Genomic DNA, 23,375 nt, shown 5'->3' on the forward strand with positions numbered 1-23,375 from the left:
ACTGATTTCACATACCACCACACTGAACAGCACTGCCATGTGTGACCTCTGGGGCTGAGACCTGGTTAGGTACCCCACTCGTCACCCGCACCTGCCCTCAGCAGCCATATGTGGAATAAAGGCAGACAAGTCCCTGACCCAGATGGTGAGGAGCCCATGCCTACCCCCGCAAACCCTACCAGGAGAAACAGGACCGACACAGTCAAAATGCTGTCTTTCACTGACAGACAGCAAATGGGAGAGACCTGTGGGCAAGTTATTCATGTAAGGCCACTGGGATAAAACAAGGACACTCAAGGCAAAAGGTCTGAGACTGATGACAGAAAGCTTCATCCCCTTCCTTCAAAATCACAGATCTCACAGAGAAGGAGAAACTTGGAAGCTGGGCCCACTCTGACCCCGGAAACAAAACAGCAGAGGCCTGCTCAGTGCTTGCACCCAGACCTGACACCTTCCAATAGTATTTGGCAGCTGGTGGAACAGTTCAGCGCCCTGGTTTAGCCCAACTAGACTACTGGAGGGTGGAGGCTCCAAGGGAGAACAGGGACCCAGAGGCCAGTAGATCCGGGCTCATGACTCCACCTCCACAGGTGCGCCTGCTGCTCTGGGGCTAGCAGTTTTAGGGGAGAGACATGCAGAAAAAATATGCCAGGTGGTAGAAAACATGAAACAATACAACAGGAAATGGTATAGACGGGGTGTGGAGGTGGGTCCCAATCTGACAGAGAAGAAGGAAGAGCAAACACCAGGGTCTGGCTGTTCAGGACCCTGTGTGGGAGAGAGGTAGGGAGAGTGGTCCTACACCCCACCCTGCCTGTAGCTTAGCTTTGGGGCCTAGGCCAGTCACTACCCTTCCTAAGCATCTGTTCCCTCTGTTTACGGAATCACCACCACCTGCACAGAGGGCAGTGAGACTCACAAGATGAAGGCAAATACAAATACACCGTAGGGAGCACACGTTGGCCTTCATTCTGCCTGCCCGTGGGACAGGCTAGCCAGAAGCAGACAGGAGCTGGTGCTCAGGCACCCTCTTACCTTGGCAATAACATCCTTGAACTGCCCTTCCCTCCAGGCGTCAGTAGGGTGATTGATCATGGTAAGGACGGCATTGTCGTACTCTTCGTACTTGTCATAGAGGAACACCAGCTCTGCCCAGAGGTGCGCCTGCTCCGCAGCTCTCAGCACCTGTGGGGAAAGCCATGGCCAAGGGCTGGGCTTGTGCCACACGTGCAAATAGGAGCCAGAATCTCAAAGAGGGAGAGATTACCTTTGGGATGTTGACTCGGGACCAGAAGAGCTCCAGGTGCTCTGGCATCTTCTGAGGCTTGAATTTGGAGTAGAGGATGGACAGCTCTGTGAACATGCCCATGTGGGCCCGCTCCAGGCCCAGGGCCGCCTCCAGCAGAGAGATCAGTTCCTCAAAGTAGCCCCGATCCTGACAGACCGACAGACATGCTTGATGTAGGGGTAAACACGGCTGGGGTGGCCAGCCCTGCTCCCTCTCAGTTACTCACTCTGGTTCCTGCCTGCCTGACGTGTCTGAGCTAAGTATGACTGGTTGCCATCATATTATTGCCTGAAAACCTCAGGGTTCACCCCCAGAGGACAATTTCACACCCTCCTCACTCCCTGTCTGCATGGTGTGGATAACTTTACTCCTGCTTCACTGAGAAAAGGAAGCTATTAGAAGCAAATGCCTCTGTTGACCCTGCCAGCATCCGTTACCTACTGAGGCTGCTGGGCCAGTAACTGTCCCTGTCTCTGGGCATCAGCTCCTTTATCCTCCCATCCTGAAATGCTCTTTCTTGACTCCATGGCCCCTACCACAGCCACCCTATTTTTCTACTCTTTGCAGCAAAACCTCTCAGCAGCACCCTGCCTGGCTGACTGTCCCTCCCCGCTGGGCACAGACACCTTGTTTTCTGGACATTCTTCTTATTCTACCCCAAACCACACTGGAGAGCCCTAAGCTCACTTTCTGCTATTCTTTATCTGCTCCCCCCACGTCCCCACGACCTCACTCAAGTTGTGTGTCTTTATGCCCCATCTGTGTGTCAACCAATGACTCCTATTTCATTTCTCTAGCTGAGTTTCTTCTCTGAGCTCCAGGACCTGTTTCCCTCTGCCTCTCCTGACACCTCTGTGAACATCCTACTGGCAGCTCAAACTTGGTATGTCCAAAACTTAATCCCCATCCTTCCCTTCCACCAGTCTCTGCCTTTAGTCTTCCCCATTCCACTAGTGAAAACTCTAGCTTTAGTTGTTCAGGCCCAAAATAAATGGAATCATCCTTGACTTTTTTCTCTCACCCACACACAATCTACTTGCATACTGACTCAGCTGCACACTCAAAACCCCTCAAACCTGTCTGATCACTTCTTACCCCAGATCACTTGCCCCAGGGCTCTCCTGGTTGCCACCTGTTGGCAACAGCCTAGAAGAGGCTGTTCTCAACATGCAAGCCAGAATGGCTCCTTACCTTCAGGTCCCATGTCCTGCTGTGAGTCCTTCCTGATGGCCTGTGTTCCCTCACATTCCTTCCCCAGGGCCCTTCCCCAATTATTTGGTATGTTTCGCCTCTGGACCTGCCCTGTCTACTGACCCATCCTTCAAACATCCCCATGACCAGGCCCCTCAGTTTCTCCAGGTCTCTGTTCAGGGTCCCCCTCTCAATTAGTGTGACCTTGATGGCCCCTTTGTGAAGTTTCACCCAGGCACTCCTGGTCCACAAACAGGCTCCACTGCCCCTGTAACTCATCACTTCTAAACGTGATGTTTGTTGCCTGTCTGTCAACCTCACTGAATATAAATTCAACCGAATGAGGGTTTTTCTGTTCTGTTTACTGATAGCATTATCTAGAATAACACCCAGCATACAGCAGGTACTCTAACACTTGCTGAACAAATGAAATAGTCAGCCACCAGACTGCTTTACTACTTTCCCTGTTTACTTTACAGTTTTATTTCTTGAACTTCTGTGGAATAGGAAAGCATATTATCACTGAGAAGTCATCCAGCCTAGCTTGACATTTTAGACTTCAGTGGCCCTCAGAAGCTCCCAGGCCCTTGAACCCTGTGACTCACTAAGTCCCCCCATAGCCCTTATTATCCTCTCAGTGATGGGGGGCTGGGGACTGAATTCTATGGGCACAGTAACACTGCTGAGCAAAATCCAATTTGCAATCTGCCCTGCAGACCCCACACTTCCACACACGCAGTTCCAGGACTTCCACAGACAAAGGTCCAGACCCTGAACACACTGATGTCTATCAAACACCTGACAGTAGAGAGGAACTATGACACCAACACAGATAGCTCCCACTCTTCAAAGGCCCCCTGGGGTTCCCTACCCCCAGACTATGTCCTCTGTCTCTATGATACCTGATAATCACACCCTCTGTGGGCCACACACTCTGGGGTATGGGCTGTGTCTCGGCTATGACTGGTCCAGTGTTCCCAGAAACTTACCTAAGGGTTATTCACACATGTAAGCCACTGGCTAGGCTTCTGAAGGCCCAAGGACACAAGAAGAGGGGGGAGTACTCTTAAAAACACAAATATAAGCTAGCAGTGAGGTCCAAGATATCTAACAACCAATCTGAATTGTGGATGAGTTGTCTAGCACATGAAAAGACTTTTCCATAGAGACAGTGCTTCATATGCCTACCTGTGGACGTGACACATACTGAGGGGATGAGGGTCCCTTTATGTGGAGTGTTTAGGGGTCACTTGTCATCTCCACTGCCAGCAGAGATCATCTCTGGCCAAAGACTAGTTACCTGGTAATAGCGTATCAGCTCCTCCAGCTCATCTGCATGAATGACAATGTGAAGACCACACAGCTGTGCAAGGCGGAACTCCTGCCCATCCACACAGGCAAAGCACACCTATGGGAGGGAAGGCCAGACAGTGTGAGTGTCCCCCAGACAGGGCACAGTGCCACAAGCCAGGGATGCAACTATAAATGCAGAAATACCAGCAAACAGGGTTTTTAAAGTTAGATTCTGAACAAGTAAATAATTGGCAGATGAGCTGTGTGAGACTGGGAGAAAAAATGATGACATTTTTTAATGTGCAGGCCATGGGGGTATTGGAGACTGTGGAGAGAAAAGGGCTCATGCATTACTTCTAAGCCCTGAGGCGTGAAGGTCTCTTTAGGTGACACAAAAGTAATGCTGGAATTGCAGGTTCAGGGTTTGAAACGGTTTAATGAAGTTCAAGAATAATGGTGAAGGGAGCACAGATCATCTGAGTGCTGTTTATGTGGGAGGAACTTACTTTAATAAATATTTTTATTTATTTATTATTTTATTTTTTTAAATATTTTATTTATTTAACAGAGAGAAATCACAACTAGGCAGAGAGGCAGGCAGAGAGAGAGGAGGAAGCAGGCTCCCTGCGGAGCAGAGAGCCCGATACGGGGCTCGATCCCAGGACCCTGGGACCATGACCTGAGCCGAAGGCAGAGGCTTTAACCCACTGAGCCACCCAAGCGCCCCTTTTTTATTTTTTTTTAAAGATTTTATTTATTTATTTGACAGACAGAGATCACAAGTAGGCAGAGAGGCAGGCAGAGAGAAAGGAGGAAACAGGCTCCCCGCAGAGCAGAGAGCCCGATGTAGGGCTCGATCCCAGGACCCCGGGATCATGACCTGAGCCGAAGGCAGAGGCTTTAACCCACTGAGCCACCCAGGCGCCCCTAATAAATATTTTTTAAACTGAGCATTTGTTTTAGGCACTCTGTGGTATGTACACTTAATGATAACAAGTTCTAGGAAGTAAAAGAAGCCTCCTGGGCTTCTGCTCAAAAAGACTCAGAAGGGGCCCCTGAGTTGCTCTTTCTTTCCTTCCTTCCCTTCATCCCTCCCTCCCTTTGATTTTATTGATTGATTGACTGACTGATTGAGAGAGACAGAGAAACACAGGAGCAGAGGAAGGGGCAGAGGAGAAACAGATTCCCCGCTCAGCAGGGAGCCCCACTTGGGGCTCAGTCCCAGGACCCTGAGATCATGACCTGAGCCAAAGTCAGATGCCACCCAGGCATCCCTAAGTTGCTCTTCTTTTATTTATTTTTATTTTTTCAAAGATTTTATTTATTTATTTGACAGAGAGGACAAGCAGGCAGAGAGGCAGGCAGAGAGAGATGGGGGAAGCAGGCTCCCTGATGAGCCGAGAGCCCGATATGGGGCTCGATCCCAGTACCCTGCGATCATGATCTGAGCTGAAGGCAGAGGCTTTAACCCACTGAGCCACCCAGGCACCCCTGCTCTTTTTTTAATGGCTGAAGATGGACCTCATACCCACAGGCAAAGCTGGCTTCTCTTGAAGTTTCCCTACCTCCCCAACTTCTATATATATATATATATATATATGCATGTGTTTTCCTGGTAGAAAAGGCAGAAAACCCAAATAAACAAAAATAACCCCACACCCAGAGAAAACTGGTCACTACTTCAGGACACAATTGTTACCTGCTGTTTTTCCTGTGAAATCTCTCTCTCCCATACTCACACCTAGAATAGAATTACCCTGGACATTCTATTTACTTTTCTCACAGAATACTTGAAACCTCCCTTTCCAAAACACTGCCTACTCATTTTGGTAGAGTTGCAATATGTATACTATTTAACCCTGCCCTTGATTTTGGACACTTATGTTGATTTTAATCTTTTATCAAACAGTACTTCGGAGATTCACTGAAGCCAAATATTTTGCACCTCTCTTTGCGATATTTTTTCTACTTACAGATAATTCCGATATTATCAGAGAGCTATAAGACGTGCCCTTCCGGGACGCCTGGGTGGCTCAGTTCGTTAAGCAGCTGCCTTCAGCTCGGGTCATGATCCCAGCATCCTGGGATCGAGTCCCACATCGGGCTCCGTGCTCGGCAGGGAGCCTGCTTCTCTCTCTGTCTCTGCCTGCCACTCTGTCTGCCTGTGCTCGCTCTCGCTCATCCTCTCTGACAAATAAAATCTTTAAAAAAAAAAAAAAAAAAAGACGTGCCCTTCCAATTTACTACAAAAGACTAAAAGTGCCAATTTACACTGATGATGCCACTAATAAGGTGGTTTTAAAAAATATCTTAAATTAGGACAGTACTTCTCATGCTGATTAATTCCATGCTATTAAGACAGCTTCTGGGAACTGACTGGTCCAAAAAAGAACTCTCCAGGGCCTTTGCTTCAACCACAAATGCTAGCTTACAAGGTTCTCTGAGCCTTCCCAGAAGACTCGGAACCCTGCCTAGACAAGGCACGCATCCAGATGCATCCCCTCTGACACAAGGGTGTGGAGGAAGGAAGGACAAGGAGGAAAGGATTGAGAGATCAGTGGTCACCTGGAGACTTTCTATGCTTACCTCCTTCCATGTCCGGGTGCTGTTGGCCTTGCGGCTGCTGTCCACCGCTGCCTGATACTCCCCGAGGTGTACAAGGGTGGAAGCCAGGCGGGCAAAGTTAGAAACACTGCTGTACAGCAGCTTGGCGGCCTCATACATTCCCTCCTCGTAACAGCGGTCTCCAACCTATGAACAACCGGATAGCTTTGCTGAGACCTTCTTCAATGGGAAGGTTCCTCAGAGATGGTCTAAAGTTCCTAAGTGGCAGGGGTGTTTCTGTTTTCAAAGAAGGTGAGTATCTTTCTGATCACACAGCCTGGGCCACAACAGAGCTACTGAAGGATAAAGTGTGCCCCTCAGGCCCTGGACCCATTCTCCATCGCCTGCTCCTGTGTCTGCTGGCTGTCATCTCCCAGATCTGCTCCCCAGTGGGCCTGGCCTCAGAGGTGTGCTCCTTGCTGCTTCCAGGCCGGTTCCTTCCTCCCCACTCACAGCTACCCAACAGAGGATAGCCTGCCCTTGCTGCCAACCACAGATCTCCCTCATTCCCTGACAGCTTTAGCTTTCTTTGACTTCCTCTGCTCTCAGGACCTGGTGTCTCTCATGACAACAGCCAGTCACTGTCAGGTGCCAACCCTGGGAAACCTGGCATAAGAACCTACTCTCTGCCTGCTGCCTCCCCTCCTTTCTAGCTCACTGACCTCCAGGTACCCCAACTCCTTCCCACCATCCCCATCTGGGCCCAGATAACTCTCCTCTTGGCTTGCTGGTGTTGGCAAGCCATGGGGCTCTACACTCACTCTCTTGGCTGTACTTGGCTGTACTCACTCGGCCAAATCCCAGTCCTACCCAGAGATGTTCTCTGCCAACTCTACACCCAAGACTGCAGAGCTAAATTCAGATAGCTGAAACCCAAAGTGCTGCCTGGGCTCTCTTGAACTTCATGATGGTGACCCTAGAAGAACTTGCAGCACTAGCAACCCTATTCCCTCAGCCCAGGTACTCGCTCCTTGTCCATCATTCATTCCCTGTCTTCTCTCCCCAAATCTCCAGCAGCTCAAGCTGAGTGCCTGGCTTCCCAAAACCTGAGGAGACAGACACAACCAGAAGAGCCCTTCCATAAGCACTGGGACTGAGTTGCCCCCTTGCTGCATCTGTGGTCCTCACCTAGCCTCACTTAGCCTCCCCCGCTAAGCCCAGCAAACCTAGCAGTGATTTTGTTCTCTGTACTAAATCACTCCTATGTGGTTAAGGACTCAGAGATAAGGATTGGGTAGTACTATTCCTTTTTCTTTTCACTTGCCTGTATTTACCAAGTCTTGTTTTAATCAGTGACCCTGACTTTTAAAATTGCCTTTATAATCAGAAAATTAATAAAGGTGTTAGAAAATGAAGCCTTGTCTAAAATCTACCTTTGAATTCATAACAGAATTCTCCTGATGAACTTTCAAGCCCTTTCAAAACTCCAATCTAATTTCCAACAGTTAACTGGATCTTTCTTTGAAATAAAGAATCCGGGGGTGGTAGGTTGGGGGAACCAGGTCGTGGGTAATAGGGAGGGCACATATTGCATGGAGCACTGGGTGTTGTGCAAAAACAATGAATACTGTTACACTGAAAAAATAAATAAATACATTGAAAAAAAAAAAAAAGAATCCAAAGTCCACTTTTATGTTATTTATTTCAGTAAAATGTGTATATTCTTTCAAGTGGGATTAGAATATAGTTCATTATCCTTTCATCTCCATCACTTTTTCTAGGAGTTAACACTTTACCCCAGGAAATAGGAGACTTTAAAGTTTTATTTAACATTTTTCCTTGAGGTTTGCTTAAACATTTTGGTGTTATTCCTACTTTAAAAAATATTCTTCCCGTTATGTTATCTGGTAATTGCTGACATATGGAAAAGCTATTGATTTCCAACATACCTCTTCTACCTGGCCAGTTACTCAGTTCACTTTACTCTTCAGTGATAACAGCCAGAACACTGGCACATGGTCCTGACACCTTTTTCTAGAAGACTCACTCTGGTGTGCACAACCAGGGGCCTTAATTTCCATACCAGTGACACTAACACAGGACTTAAGTCACGGTGTGGCTTGTTTCTCAGTGTCAAAAATCTGCACCACTCTAGGGAGTGATCCCTGAACCTGCCTGGAGCAGTCTGTGGTTCCCAGGGCATGGCCTACCTGCTGGATGTGAGCATTGTTGGGTCCATTAATACAATCTTCTAGCTCAGACAGACGGCTGGTTTTAGCCAGGGCGAAAATAAGTTCAGTCTCTATATAGGATTCACGGCCCTTTTTCCTGGCCATCTGTAGAAATTTAACCAGATCCTCCCAATTGTCTAAAGACAGAAAACAAAAACAGGTTAATCCAGAGCTGCTAAATTTAAACAGGAGGTGCAGCCCCTCCCATTTTGTCCCTAGTTAAGATGTTTAATCTCCCACTCTACTTCGGTGAGGGCTTGGACTCCAGGTAAAGTCTAGAAGGACTTGTTTGGCTGCTACGCAGAGCCATATCCTAGGTGGGAGAGATGGAAAGGGCAGAACCACATGGAGGCTGATCCCGAGGGTGGCAAGTTCCATGTCACCAAATAAAGACCTCACCAGAAGACAGGATGATTATTATAGCCCCAGGAAAAGGGAGTACCACAGTTAACTGGAAAGGCCAGAAGAAGCTCTGTGTCTAAGTTTCTGACCTTAAAATTATCATGATAGTGCTATTCGTTGTGCTTAATCTATCTTGTCAACCAAAGAGCTAGTGTCTAGTTAACAGTCAGCTGAAGAGTTAGTGTCATTAACAGAATAAGAGTAATAGATTCTTTTGGAAAACTTTCACTTAGCGGTGTCCCCACTATCTCTGGATGGGTAACACGCACAGATGCCTGGGAGGCCACACCCTACCCCAGCCAGGCTTCACACCAGTGAGAAGCAGAGCCCTGGGAAGAGGAGGTTAGCTTACTGCTCCTGCTGGCTGCCTGAACGACCTCGAGGTAAGAGGAAGGGTCATCAGCTCTAATGTAGGAGTCGATGGCTTCTTTCACCAAGTCTTTCTGGAGCTGGGCGCGGGCCAGCTGACTCCACACAGCAGGCTCATTGCATCTCTCGGCAAACTCGTATGCTCGGTCTAGGTTTCCAATGTGCTCAATCAGGACCTAGGGGTTACAAGAGGGCTCTCATTCTCCACAACACCGAGTCAGCTCCAAGGAGCAGACAGATTTTTGTTAGTTCTACATTTTGCCTAAAGTTGCATGACCACTTCAATTCAGTCCAAAGCAACTGGACATTAAGTATTTCTCAGATGATGAATGGAGGGAAAGGATGAGACCTATACTGTACAGGTGGAAGATGCCAAGTGAAGAAGAGACACTCCCAACAAAGGGCATAAAGAAATGAGAGACAGTCAAGCTTAGCTTTTTGGGCCAGGAGAATGCAATGGGAGTTGCCTCGGGGCATAGAGGATGTAAAAAGGAGCTACTGTGGGGAATAAGATAGCTCTGCAGACAGAAAGCAGGCTTGAAGGAGTCTAAAGGGCTCAGGTGCAGCAGCTGCCCCTAATACGGTATGATATCAGAGCAAGGCCATAGACCAGGTATGAACCAAAAAGAGATGTGAGATTTCACTGGCAGGTACAGAAAAATGGTAAAAATGGTAAGAGAAAGAGGCAAGGACATAAAGAATCTAGAAAGACAGCAGTTAAAGTGATCTGTCCCATGGTTTATTTTATTTCATCTTAACTGTTTATTGTATTTGTGGTTTTCATTATAAAGTAATATAAGCACATTATGTAAAAACTGGGAAACGTTTTTTTATCCTTAACCCTAAAATTTCTTACTTTCATTTATAATTTTTTTTTATTGTGTTATGTCCCATGGTTTATAATTTTTGGAAATAAAACCAGAAAAAGCCAATAGGCTGGTAGGAAAGGGAGGAGGGCTAAGGGAAGGGCTCTTGGTGGGGTTGAAGGTAGGCAGCAGGGCTGGTGGGACTGCTCTGGGGAATTGAGGCAGCAGGGGGTGAAGGGCTGAAATAGTCATCATGTGTGAGGGCCTCTGAGAATCAGACACTTCAGTCACCAGGGTGACTGACCCTGGTGATCACATGACCTTGATTCAGGTACCCAAGTCTAGAGGAATGACCAGCAAGTGAGGGTGACTGCCACACAGCAGGAGCACCAGCAGAGTAGGAGACAACAGCCTGGAAAGATGGGTTACCGATGAACAGAAAAGAGCACAAGGATCGGAGAGATAAACTGAACAACCAGAGGGTGTGACACCCTTGGTGATGATGAGGACACTGTGGCAGAGGTTCCTAGGTCTACCATGACAGCACTCAGCAGCTCACCTGGATTGCTGAAGCGTTCACATCAAACTTGCGGAAGATGGCAAAGGCCTCCTCATACAGTGCACTGCTGACAGCGATATTTGCAATGTCTGGGGCATCATAGTTGTCCAGGCGGCTGATGTATTCCATGACCCGCGTGCGGTCCGCCTTGATGGCAGTCAGGATCAGCAGATTCTGGAGATTCCTTAGGAGAGGTGGTGGTCAGCACAGTGTCACAGAAATGAAAGCTGTACATAACACTCCTTGGCAGGTTGACCAGGCCAAGGTCCCTGATTTAAAAGTATTTAAAGCACACACACATATGACTGATGAATAGATGTAACAGAGTATTTATGAAGTATATATGGTCCAAAGTCTTGAGAAAGCAACAAGTAGGAGAAATCAGAAAACCACCAATCCCTGGAGGGCTGCTGCAGCCTCTCCAGGAGCTGCCTTTGCTCCCAATTCACAGGTACCTATTTTCCTGAACTGTGCCTCTATTAGCTCTTTGTGGTTCTTTATAGTTCGACCATATAAATTGTATATTTAGGGGTGCCTGGGTGACTCAGTCAGTTGAGCGACTGTTTTTGGATCCTGGGATCCAGCCCAACACTGGGCTCCTTGCTCAGTGGGGAGTCTGCTTCTCCCTCTCCTGCTCCACCTTCTTGTGCTCTCTGTCAAAAGAATAGTCTTTTAAAAGAACTATATCTAAGCAATATAGATAGTTTTGCATGTTTCTGAACTTTCCTTTAATCATACCAGATACATCTTACAAAATTTGTTTTCTTTTGTCTCATTTAAAGATCTGGGGGAAAAATCAATTTAATGTACCATATTAAGAATTTAAAAAAGAGGGGCGCCTGGGTGGCTCAGTGGATTAAGCCACTGCCTTCGGCTCAGGTCATGATCTCAGGGTCCTGGGATCGAGCCCCGCATCGGGCTCTCTGCTCTGCAGGGAGCCTGCTTCCTCCTCTCTCTCTGCCTGCCTCTCTGCCTACTTGTGATCTCTCTCTCTGTCAAATAAATAAATAAAATAAAAAAAAAGAATTTAAAAAAGAAAAACAACATGATCATACTGTTGATTCAGAAAAAGCATCTGACAAAATCCAACACCCATTAATTTTTTTGTTTGTTTATTTACAGCATAACAGTGTTCATTGTTTTGGCATCACACCCAGTGCTCTATGCAGTACGTGCCCTCCCTATTACCCACCACCTGGTTCCTCAACCTCCCACCCCCCCCCCCCCGGCCCCTTCAAAACCTTCTGGTTGTTTTTCAGAGTCCAGAGTCTCTCATGGTTCATCTCCCCTTCCAGTTTCCCTCAACTCTCCATCTCCCCATGTCCTCCATGTTATTTGTTATGCTCCACAAATAAGTGAGACCATATGATACTTGACTCTCTCTGCTTGACTTATTTCGCTCAGCATAATCTCTTCCAGTCCCATCCATGTTGCTACAAAAGTTGGGTATTCATCCTTTCTGATGGAGACATAATACTCCATTGCAACACCCATTAATGTTAAAGACTCTGAGCAAACTAGAAATAGAAGGCAACTTCTTCAATCTGATGAAGGCTATCTACAAAATATCCACATGTCTCAATGGTGAGAGACTGAATGCTTTCCCTCAGGATCAGGAACAGGATAATGTCTTCTTTCCCCACTTTTATTCAACATTCTACTGGAGGCTCTAGTCAAGGCAGTTAGGCAAGAAAAATAAATAAAAAGCATCTAGATTAGAAAGGAAAAAATAAAACTGTCACTATTTGCAGGCAAAATGACTGACAGAAAGTTCCAAGGAATCTTTGAAAAAAAATATCCTAGGATAGGGGCACCTGGGTGGCTCAGTGGGTTAAAGCCTCTGCCTTCAGCTCAGGTCATGATCCCAGGATCCTGGGATCGAGCCCCGCATTGGGCTCTCTGCTCAGCGGGGAGCCTGCTTCCTCCTCTCTCTCCCTGCCTGCCTCTCTGACTAGTTGCAATCTCTGTCTATCAAATAAATAAATAAAATCTTAAAAAATATATTCTAGGATAAATAAGTAAACTTAGCAAGATATCAAGATACAAGGTTGACCATTGTCATAGTTCTGTATATAGCAATGTACAATTATAAACAAAATAACCCTCCTTCTACCTATTTACAATAGTTCCCAAACATGAAATATTTAGGTATATACCTAATAAGGCATGTGTATAATCTATATCCTGAAAAATATAAAAAGCTGATGAGAAAAATTAAAGATCTAAATAAATGGAGAGAATATTGTGTATACTCAATACAGTAGATACCAACTGTCCCCAAACTGGTCTACAGATCTCATGTAATTCCAATCAAAATTCCAGAAGGTTTCCCAGTTGATACAGACAAAGCTGATTCTAAATCTCGAACAAGAATAGAGTTGGAGGAATCACACTACCTGGCCAAGTGAGTTTTGGCAAAGATACAAAAGGAATCCAGTGCAGAACGGATCCAACAAGTAACACTGGAATGACTGTACAACCACATGCAAAAAAATGAACCTAAACTTCACATGTTGTTGGATACTGAACCACATATCTAAATGTAAAATGTAAAACTGCAAGACTCTTAGAAGGAATTCAGTGAGAATCTTTCACCTGGGATTAGGCACAGAGTTCTTACCACCAAAACACAATCCATAAGAAAGATGTTTGACTTGGAGTTGATCCAAATGAAAACTTTCGATAAGCAAATGATACCACTAGGAGAATAAAAAGACAAACTCCACACTAGGAAAAAAAAATTTTTGCAAATCCCATATAAAACAAAAGACTTGTGGGGCACCTAGGTGGCTCAGTTGGTGAAGCAACTGTCTTCGGCTCAGGTCATGATCCTGGAGTTCTGCATTGGGCTCTCTGCTCTGCAGGGAGTCTGCTATTCCCACTGACCCTTCCCCTTCTCATGCTCTCTCTCTCTCTCTCAAATACATAAATAACATCTTTAAAAAAAAACCATAAAGACTTATATCCAGAATGTATAAAGAACTCTCAAAACTCAACAGTGAAAAACCAAATAAGCCAATTTAAAAAAGGACAAAAGATCTGAGAGATTCTTCACCCAAGAGGATATACGGAGGGCAAGTGAGCACAGGAAAAGTTGTTTAACATCATTAGCCATTAGGGAAGTGCAAATTAAAACTACAATGATGTGCCACTATATGCTTATTAGAATGGCTAAAATAAAAAATACTGATAATACCAAGTGCTGGTGAAGATACAGAGCAACTGGAATTCTCACGCATTGTTGGTGGGAATGCAAAATGGTGCAGTCACTCCAGAAAACAATAGTTTGGCAGCTTCTTAAACAGTTAAACATACATATACCATATGGCTCAGCAACTGCTAGGTGTGTTCAAACAAAAATAGGGACACAAACATTTATAGCAGCTGTATTCACAGAAACCCAAACTGAAAGCAATCCAAATGTCCTTCAATGAGCAAGTAGATAAACAAACCATTGTACATTCATACCACAGAACACTATACAGCAATAAAAGAGAATTATTGATGCACCCAGCTTAGATGGATCTCAAAGGAATTACACTGTGTGAAAGAAGCCAAGCCTCAAAAGACTGCATACTATGTGATCCCCCTTACATGACATTCTTGGAAAGGCACAACTGGATTGATGGTGATGAATCAGAGATGGGTGACTGTCAGGGGTAGCTCAAGTGAGGGAGTTTCATAGTCAGGGAACTTTTCTATACGCAGACTGTGGTGGTTATGTACATGAATCTAGGTATGTGTTGAAATTCCTAGTATTATACGTCCCCTACAAAAGACCAATTTAACAGTAAAATTAAAAAAAAGGGGAAAAAGTATTAAAAAATTAGGTCCAAGATTCACCCATGTTGTGTAGCATTCCCTCCCACCGTGACATGGTATTCCACTGGATGACTGTACCACAGCCCTTTTATGGATGGGTATCTACATTGCTCTCAGATCTTTGCTATTGGAAATAGTGCTGCTTTGTGCATTCTTGCATGTGTCTCCTGATACACGTGAGACAAGTTTCTTCAAGGTTCAGAATCAAGAGTGGAAACACTTTTTTTTTTTAAGATTTTATTTTATTTATTTGATAGAGAGAGAGATCACAAGTAGGCAGAGAGGTAGGCTGAGAGAGAGGAGGAAGCAGGCTCCCTGCAGAGCAGAGAGCCTGATGCGGGGCTCGATCCCAGGACCCCGAGATCATGACCTGAGCCGAAGGCAGCGGCTTAATCCACTGAGCCACCCAGGCGCCCCAAGAGTGGAAATATTTTCTAACAGGCACGGCTTCCCATAGGAAAACACATTCCCAAGAGGGCATGTAAGTGGCCCAGCTGCTCTACACTCATCAAGGCTGATTAGGAGAGCTAGATGGCCTCGGCTCTGCAGGAGGAAACGGATGGTACATAATGGCCAGACTGTGTTTCCTTGACGGCGGATGAGGCTGCATGCTTGCTTTAGACTTGCAGCTGTCTCTCCTCTTGCTGAAGGATTGCTAAAGTGCTTTGCTGAGTTTTCTATCAGGTTGTGAGTTCTTCTTTCATTATATGTTCTCCATGCTAGTTTTTTGTTGGTTATGTATGTTGTAAACATCATCTGTTTGTAGCTTCCCCTTTTCTCATCTTAGTATGATAAAGTTCTTAAGTTTAACATAGTCCTATTTACTAGTTTTTCAAATGGTTATATATTTTTGCAACTGGCTTGTGTATTTATTAGACCACAAATATATTTTTCTTTTATTTATTTTTTAAAAAGATTTTTATTTATTTATTTGACAGAGAGAGATTACAAGTAGGCAGAGCAGGAGACAGAGAGAGAGAGGGAAGCAGGCTCCCTGCTGAGCAGGGACCTGAGCAGGGCTTGATCCCAGGACCCTGAGATCATGACCTGAGCTGAAGGCAGAGGCTTAATCCACTGAGCCACCCAGGTGCCCCTGTATTTTTCTTTTAAACATAAACTCTAAAAACATGATAGTTTCGACTTTATATTTAAATCTTCACATTGTGTGTCATAGAGATCCAATCTTAATTTTTACCCATATAATCATTTGTCCCAACATCATTTTACTCAAGTCTATTATTTCCATCTGCATAGCCACTCTGTCATAAATAAATATTTTACATATGTGTGGGTATATTTCAGGGGTTTTTTCCTCTAGTATAATAGTCCATTTCTCTATTCCTTGCCCAAACCATAATGTCTTGATTTAATTTTATGATAATTCTAGTCAGAGTCAGTACCTTGCCATCCCAAAACCTATTCTTACCTCTTGAGTGATTTATTATTCGTGTTAGCAATGACTATTCTTGGTCTTTTATCTTTTTGATTTAAAACTTAAAATCTTCCTGTCAAGTTTCATATGTAAACAAACAGAATTTTACTGGTACTGCAGTAAATTTGAGTAAAGTGGGTAAAACTGATGTCTTTCTTTTTCTTTCTTTCTTTTTTTTTTGGAAGGTTTTATTTATTTATGAGAGAGAGAGAACACATGAGCAGGGGGAGCAGCAGATGGAGAAGTAGGCTCTGTGCTGAATAGGGAGCCCAAAATGGGCTCAATCCCAGGAGCTGGGATCATGACCTGAGCTGCACGCAGATGCTTAACCGACTGAGCCACCCAGGTACCCCGATATCTTTCAATACGATGTGATCATTCATGAATTTACATCAAGCGTTTATCATGGTTGAGTGGATAGGACTACAGAGTTTACCTTTTCATTAATTTGTCTCCTGATTTGTTTTTCTTCTTTAAGAACCACATCTACTTGTTCAATATATGTGAATTCATTTCAGTAAGCTTATAAAATTCACATTAACTGTCAACGGTTATAATGTTTTTACTTTTAAAAATATATTTATTACTGTCTTTATGAATACTTTTTAATATGCTCATTTAAAAAATTATTCAATATTGTCATTTTTAAGCTAATTGTTCTATCAATTACCTGGAGAGGTATGTTAAGATCTCCCAAGATGGTGAATTTACCTGTGTTTTCTTGTAGTTTTGTCAACTGTTGCCTCACATATTTTGAAACTGTATTATAGGTATATACAGGTTCAGAATTAGATAATTCTGAGGCTTGTATTGATGATGATATTTCATCATCAAGTAATACATTTCAAGACCCCAAGTGGGGGTTTGAAACCACAGATAGTTCCAAGCCCTATATATTTTTCTTGTACATACACAGTTATGATAAACTTTATTTTACTAATCAAGCACAGTAAGAGATTAACAATAACTAATGACAACACAGAACAATTACAACAATATATTGTAAATAAAATTTATGTGAATGTGCTTTCTTGTTCTCAAAATATCTTATTGTACCATACTCCCCCTTCCTGTGATGATGTGAGATGCTAAAATGCCTATATAATAAGAAGTGAGGTGAATGATGTAGGCATTGAGACACAGTGTTAGGCTATAACTGACCTTCTGACATATTATCTACTTTCAGACAAACCATAGTTAACCATGACACCTGAAACCAAAGGACATGAAATCAAGTATAAGTGGGGATTACTTACTGGCCCTTTCTACTTCAGTAATTTTTTTAAAAGATTTTATTTACTTATTTGTCAGAGAGAGAGTGAGCATGTGCATGCACAAGCAGGGGGAGTGGCAGGCAGATGGAGAAGCAGGCTCCCCATTGAGCAAGGAGCTCAATGTGGGACCCAATTCCAAGACCCTCGAATCATGACCTGAGCAGAAGGCAGAAGCTTAACTGACTGAGACAACCAGGTGTCCCTCAATAATGGTTTTTATATCAAAGTCTATTTTGCGTGCTTTAAATATAGAAAATACATATAAAAACATAAAATGTCATACTATATTAACATATAATATCAATATAATACCAGCACCTTTAGGTTTACATTTGCCTAACTTTTAAAAATTCTTTTATTTCCAACTTCTCATTAATGTACTCTGAAGTCATATCATCCCATATCCTTTGGTTTCTACTGAGGCTGCTGAAAAGGCTCTGATTAGGTCTACCTTCAACCTGTACAGATCTTAAACTCTTTCACAGTTTTCACCTGTCTTGGCTACATTCTTGCAATTTCTTCACAAGCATCTTTCAATTCTTATTCTCTAATGCCCCTAAACCCATTTGGAGTTCACTTCAAATCCAATTATAGAACTTCATTTTTTATTTAGCAGGTATTTGGTACTTTAAAAAATCTGCTTGAGGGGCTCCTGGATGACTCAGTTGGTTAAGCATCTGACTTTGACTCAAGTTGTGATCTCAGGGTCCTGGGATTAACCCCCATGTCGGGCCCCCCACTCAACAGGGAGTCTGCTTGTCCCTCCCCTTCTACTCCTGCTTGTGCTTTCTTGGGTCTCTCTCTCTCAAATAACTAAAACCTCTAAAAAAATAATCTGCTTGATCTTTTTTGGGGTATTTAAACACATTACACGTAATTTTACATTCCATGCCTGATAATTCTAATACCCACAGTCCCTCTAGCAGATCTGAGTCTACTGTGTTTTACTGCTGGCTCTTACTAATGGAGCCTTGTTTCCTTATGCATTTTGTCCATATTTTTACTATAAGCTCATTATTTCTTGGAATGTTATATCGGAATTCTCTGAAGCCTTGCTAGAGGGTAGGCTCCTCTTAAAAGGATTTGTGTTTGTCTTTGGCAGAGATCTGAATGGCAATCATTTTAAAATTAAATTCCTCACTTGAGGATTTTTAATCCCATGCCAGTTCACAGAATTTGTACTAAAACCTGTTAGAAGGCCAGCTTCTCGGGGCCAGTTTTGTCCTCACAGTCTAGTACCACGGTTTCAAAGAGCTCTTTTTTGTTTTGTTTTGGCTGGTCTCTCAGCAGAGGGCTGGCTGATACTGGTGGTTGATCCTTGCACTGAGGAGGGGCTTCACTGCACACTTCACACCTTTTGTAGGCCCGTGGGTCTTATCTCCTGTCCTCTGTGTCCTATAGGGACACACAGCCCATGTTTAACAGAGTTTGGCAAAAGTCACTAGCTCATGGACTCATTTTAAAGGATCATTTGTGTATTTCATCCTACATCTTCAGTTTTTCTACTTACACAGGATCTGTGTAAGTATATAGTATCTAGTCTGCCAGACTGCTAACTCAGGCTACTTTCACCTGCATGGAAAACTATGTCTGGTGAAGCACTTAAGTCACAGAAAGAAGGGCAAGAACTTGAAGGTCCCATTGCACGTGAGAGAAAAAAACAGTGTCCAAGGAGTCAGCACACAGAGTCAGAACCACCTTTAAGTGTTTTTCTGTGGGAAGTACTAACAGGCTAAGATCTAGCAAAGGGGTTGGCCCGACAACAAGACAGAATACCCTATCCACCTCAGGTACCTTACCTCTAGAATCCTGTAATCAATGAGGGCATAGGATTCCATTAAAATACAATTTCACATTCCATAATTTATCATTTAGCATTTCTCAGTTTAAAAACAAACAATAACCAGTAACAAAATTGAAGCAGTACTCCAAACCTCCCAAAAAACAAGAGTCCGGAGCCAGATGGCTTCCCAGGGGAATTCTTCCAAACATTTAAAGAAGAAATAATACCTGTTCTTCTGAAGCTGTTTCAAAAAATAGAAACAGAAAGAAAACTTCCAAACTCGTTCTATGAGGCCAGCATTACCTTGATCCCAAAACCAGGCAAAGACCCATCAAAAAGGAGAATTATAGACCAATATCCCTGATGAATATGGATGCCAAGATTCTCAACCAGATCCTAGCTAAAAGGATCCCACAGTACATTAAAAGGCTTATCCATCACAACCAGGTGGGATTTATTCCTGGGATGCAAGAGTGGTTCAACATTCACAAATCAATGTGATAGAACACATTAATAAAAAAAAAGATAAGAACCATATGATATCTTAATTGATGCAGAAAAAGTGTTTGACAAAATACAGCATCCTGATTAAAACTCTTCAGAGTGCAGGGATAGAGGGCACATTCCTCAATTTCGTAAAAACCATCTATGAAAAGCCCACAGTGAGTATCATTCTCAATGGGGAAAAGCTGAGAGCTTTTCCCTTAAGATCAGGAACACAACAGGGACGCCCACTCTCATCACTATCATTCAACATAATACTAGAAATCCTAACATCAGGAATCAGACACCAAAAAGAAATAAAAGGTATTCAAATTTGCAAAGAAGAAGTCAGACTTTCTCTCTTTGCAGATGACATGATACTTTATGTGGAAAACCCAGAAGATTCCACCTCCAAATTATTAGAACTCATAACAGCAATTCGATAATGTGGCAAGATACAAAATCAACACACAGAAATTAGTTGCTTTTCGGAGTGCCTAGGTGGCTCAGTGGGTTAAGCCTCTGCCTTCAGTTCAGGTCATGGTCTCAGGGTCCTGGGATCGAGCCCTGAGTCAGGCTCTCTGCTCAGTGGGGAGCCTGCTTCCCTCTCTCTCACTCTCTCTCTCTGACTGCCTCTCTGCCTACTTGTGATCTCTGTCAAATAAATAAATAAAATCTAAAAAAACAAAAAGAAATCAGTTGCTTTTCTATACACTAAAATTGTCACTAGAGAAAGAGAAATTAGGCAATCGATTCCATTTACAATAGCACCAAAAACCATAAGATACCTAGGAATAAACCTAACCAAAGAGGTAAAGATTTGTACTCTAGAAACTACAGAACTGTATGAAACTATACAAAACTACAGAACTTATAAAAGAAACCGAAGAAGACACAAAAAGATGGAAAAACATTCCATGCTCACGTACTGGAATAATAAACATTGTTAAAATGTCTATGCTGCCCAGAGCAATATATACTTTCCATGCCAACCCTATCAAAATCCCATTGGTTGGAATACTATGCAGCCATCAAAAACCCCGAAATCTTGCCATTTGCAACAACATGGATGGAACTAGAGGGTATTATGCTAAGCGAAATTAGTCAATCAGAGAAAGACAATTATCATATGATTTCTCTGATATGAATAATTTGAGAGGCAGGGCAGGGGATTGTCGGGGGGAGGGAGGGAAAAAAGAAACATGATGGGACCAGGGAGGGAGACAAACCATAAGAGACTCTTTTTTTTTCTTTTTTTTTTATTTATTTGAGAGAGAGAGAGAGAGAGAGAGAATAAGAGAGAGAGAGAGCAATGAGAAGGGAGAGGGTCAAAGGGAGAAGCAGACTCCCTGCCGAGCAGGGAGCCCGATGCGGGACTCGATCATGGGACTCCAGGATCGTGACCTGAGCCAAAGGCAGTCGTTCAACCAACTAAACCACCCCAAACCAGGCGCCCCAAACCATAAGAGACTCTTAATCGCAGGAAATAAACTGAGGGTTGCTGGAGGGGAGCAGAGTGAGAGGGATGGGGTGGCTGGGTGATGGACATTGGGGAGCATATGTGCTATAGTGAGTATTGTGAACTGTGTAAGACTGATGATTCACAGACCTGTACCCCTGAAGCAAATAATACATTATATGTTAATTTTTAAAAATCCCATTGGCATTTTTCAAAGAGTTGGAACAAACAATCCTAAAATTTGTATGGAGCCAGAAAAGACCCTGAATTGGCAAGGAAATACTGAAAGAGAAGAACAAAGCTGGGGGCACTATGTTGCCTCATTTCATGCTATATTACAAAGCTGTGATCACCAAGACAGCATGGTATTGGCACAAAAACAAACACATAGATCAGTGGAACAGAACAGTGTCTCCAGAAATGGACCCTCAACTCTACGATCAACTAATCTTCAACAAATAAGGAAAAAATATCCAATGGAAAAAAGACAGTCTCTTCAATAAATGGTGCTGGGAAAGTTGGACAGCTGTATACAGAATAATGACATTCGACCATTCTCTTACGCCATACACAAAGATAAACTCTAAATGGATGAAAGACCTCAATGCGGGACAGGAATCTATTAAAATTCTAGAGGAGAACATAGGCAATAACCCTTTGACATCAGCCACAGCAACTTCTTTCAGGACATGTCTCCAAAGGCAAAGGAAACAAAAGCAAAAATGAACTTTTGGGACTTCATCAAGATAAAAAGCTTCTGCACAGCAAAGGAAACAGTCAACAAAACAAACAGGCAACCCATGGAATGGGAGAAGATATTTGCAAATGACATGACAGATAAAGGGTTGGTATCCAAGATCTATAAAGAACTTCTCAAACTCAACACCTAAAAAACAAATAATCAAGCCAAAAAATGGGCAGAAGACATGAACAGACACTTCTTCAAAGAAGACATACAAATGGCTAACAGACACATGAAAAAAATGTTCAACATCATTAGCCATCAGTTCAAATCAAAACCATATTTAGATACTTCCTTACACCAGTGAGAGTGGCAAAAATTAACAAGGCTGGAAACAACAAATGTTGGAAAGAATGTGGAGAAAGGGGAACCCTCTTACAGTGTTGGTGGGAATGCAAGTTGGTACAACTACTTTGGAAAACAGTATGGAGGGTCCTCAAAAAGTTAAAAATAGAGCTACCTTATGACCCAGCAATTGCACTACTGGGTATTTACCCCAAAGATACAGATGTAGTGAAAAGAAGGGGAACATCCATCCCAACATTCATAGCAGCAACGTCACAATAGCCAAACTATGGAAGGAGCCAAGATGCCCTTCAAAAAACGAATGGATAAAGAAGATGTGGTTCATATATACAATGGAATATTACTCAGCCATCAGAAAGGATGAATACCCAACTTTTGTATCAACATGTATGAGACTGGAGGAGATTATGCTGAGTGAAATAAGTCAAGCAGAGAAAGACAATTATCAAAAGGTTTCACTCATATGTGGAACAGAAGGAATAGCAGGGAGGACCATAGGGGAAGGGAGGGAAAACTGAGGGGGGGAAATCAGAAGGGCAGATGAACCAAGAGAGACTATGGACTCCGGGAAACAATCTGAGGGCTTCAGAAGGGAGTGGGGGGATAGAGTAGCCTGGTGATGGGTATTAAGGAGGACACGTGTTGTAATGAGCACTGGGTGTTGTTCATAAGTAATGAATCATGGAGCACTTAAAAAAAAACAAATAAACAAAGTCCAAACATATCCTCACAAGTACTCTTTAACACAATGCCACAGACCTTGAAAACCCTTCTGGATTTCAAAATAAACAATACAAAGTTGAAGATCAAAAAGGCTTATGAAACAGTTAATTTTGAAAAAAAAAACAACTATAAAATAGTACAACCTACAAAATATACCTTATAATTAAGTCTTTTTTTAAAAAAAGATTTTATTTATTTATTTGACAGAGGAAGATCACAAGTAGGCAGAGAGAGAGAGAGAGAAGCAGGCTCCCTGCCGAGCAGAGACCCCGATGCAGGGCTTGATTCCAGGACCCCGAGATCATGACCTGAGCTGAAGGCAGCGGCTTAACCCACTGAGCCACCCAGGCGCCCCATAATTAAGTCTTTATAGCAGGATGCAAATACACTGGTCTGTTTGACACAGAATCTCTGATAATGAATTTTAAAGTGGAAATAAATGCTGGGTGCAACCACACTGAAGCATGCTCTATTATTATTTCCGAAGAGTCTGCTCATGCTGTTGTTTCTACCTAGACTGTTCTTCTATATTATATCTCCAGCAAGTCGTGCCTGATATATGCCCAGATTTAGTTTTCTTGCCATCTGTTTCCAAGCTTTGTTCACCATGATTTCAAGAGTTTAACATGCTTGGGACATAGTAGGTACTAATGAATATTAGCTCCCTT

General features: G+C 43.4%; 1 protein-coding gene across 2 annotated transcripts in view; it reads right to left on the bottom strand.

The window, feature by feature from the left end:
* Positions 1–23,375, bottom strand: part of CLTCL1 (clathrin heavy chain like 1) — a 97,770-nt gene that overhangs the window by 12,267 nt on the left and 62,128 nt on the right. For both annotated transcript variants that reach the window (XM_046026090.1, XM_046026091.1), the window contains exons 20-26: positions 10,684–10,867; positions 9,302–9,494; positions 8,527–8,684; positions 6,359–6,523; positions 3,780–3,887; positions 1,268–1,435; positions 1,036–1,185 (exon numbers count right to left, since the gene is read on the bottom strand). In XM_046026090.1, the coding sequence (XP_045882046.1) occupies positions 1,036–1,185; positions 1,268–1,435; positions 3,780–3,887; positions 6,359–6,523; positions 8,527–8,684; positions 9,302–9,494; positions 10,684–10,867 (1,126 nt within the window). The remainder of the gene's footprint in view (positions 1–1,035; positions 1,186–1,267; positions 1,436–3,779; positions 3,888–6,358; positions 6,524–8,526; positions 8,685–9,301; positions 9,495–10,683; positions 10,868–23,375) is intronic.

This window comes from Meles meles, chromosome 12, assembly GCF_922984935.1.
Source record: "Meles meles chromosome 12, mMelMel3.1 paternal haplotype, whole genome shotgun sequence".
In the NCBI taxonomy this organism is placed as follows: domain Eukaryota; kingdom Metazoa; phylum Chordata; class Mammalia; order Carnivora; family Mustelidae; genus Meles; species Meles meles.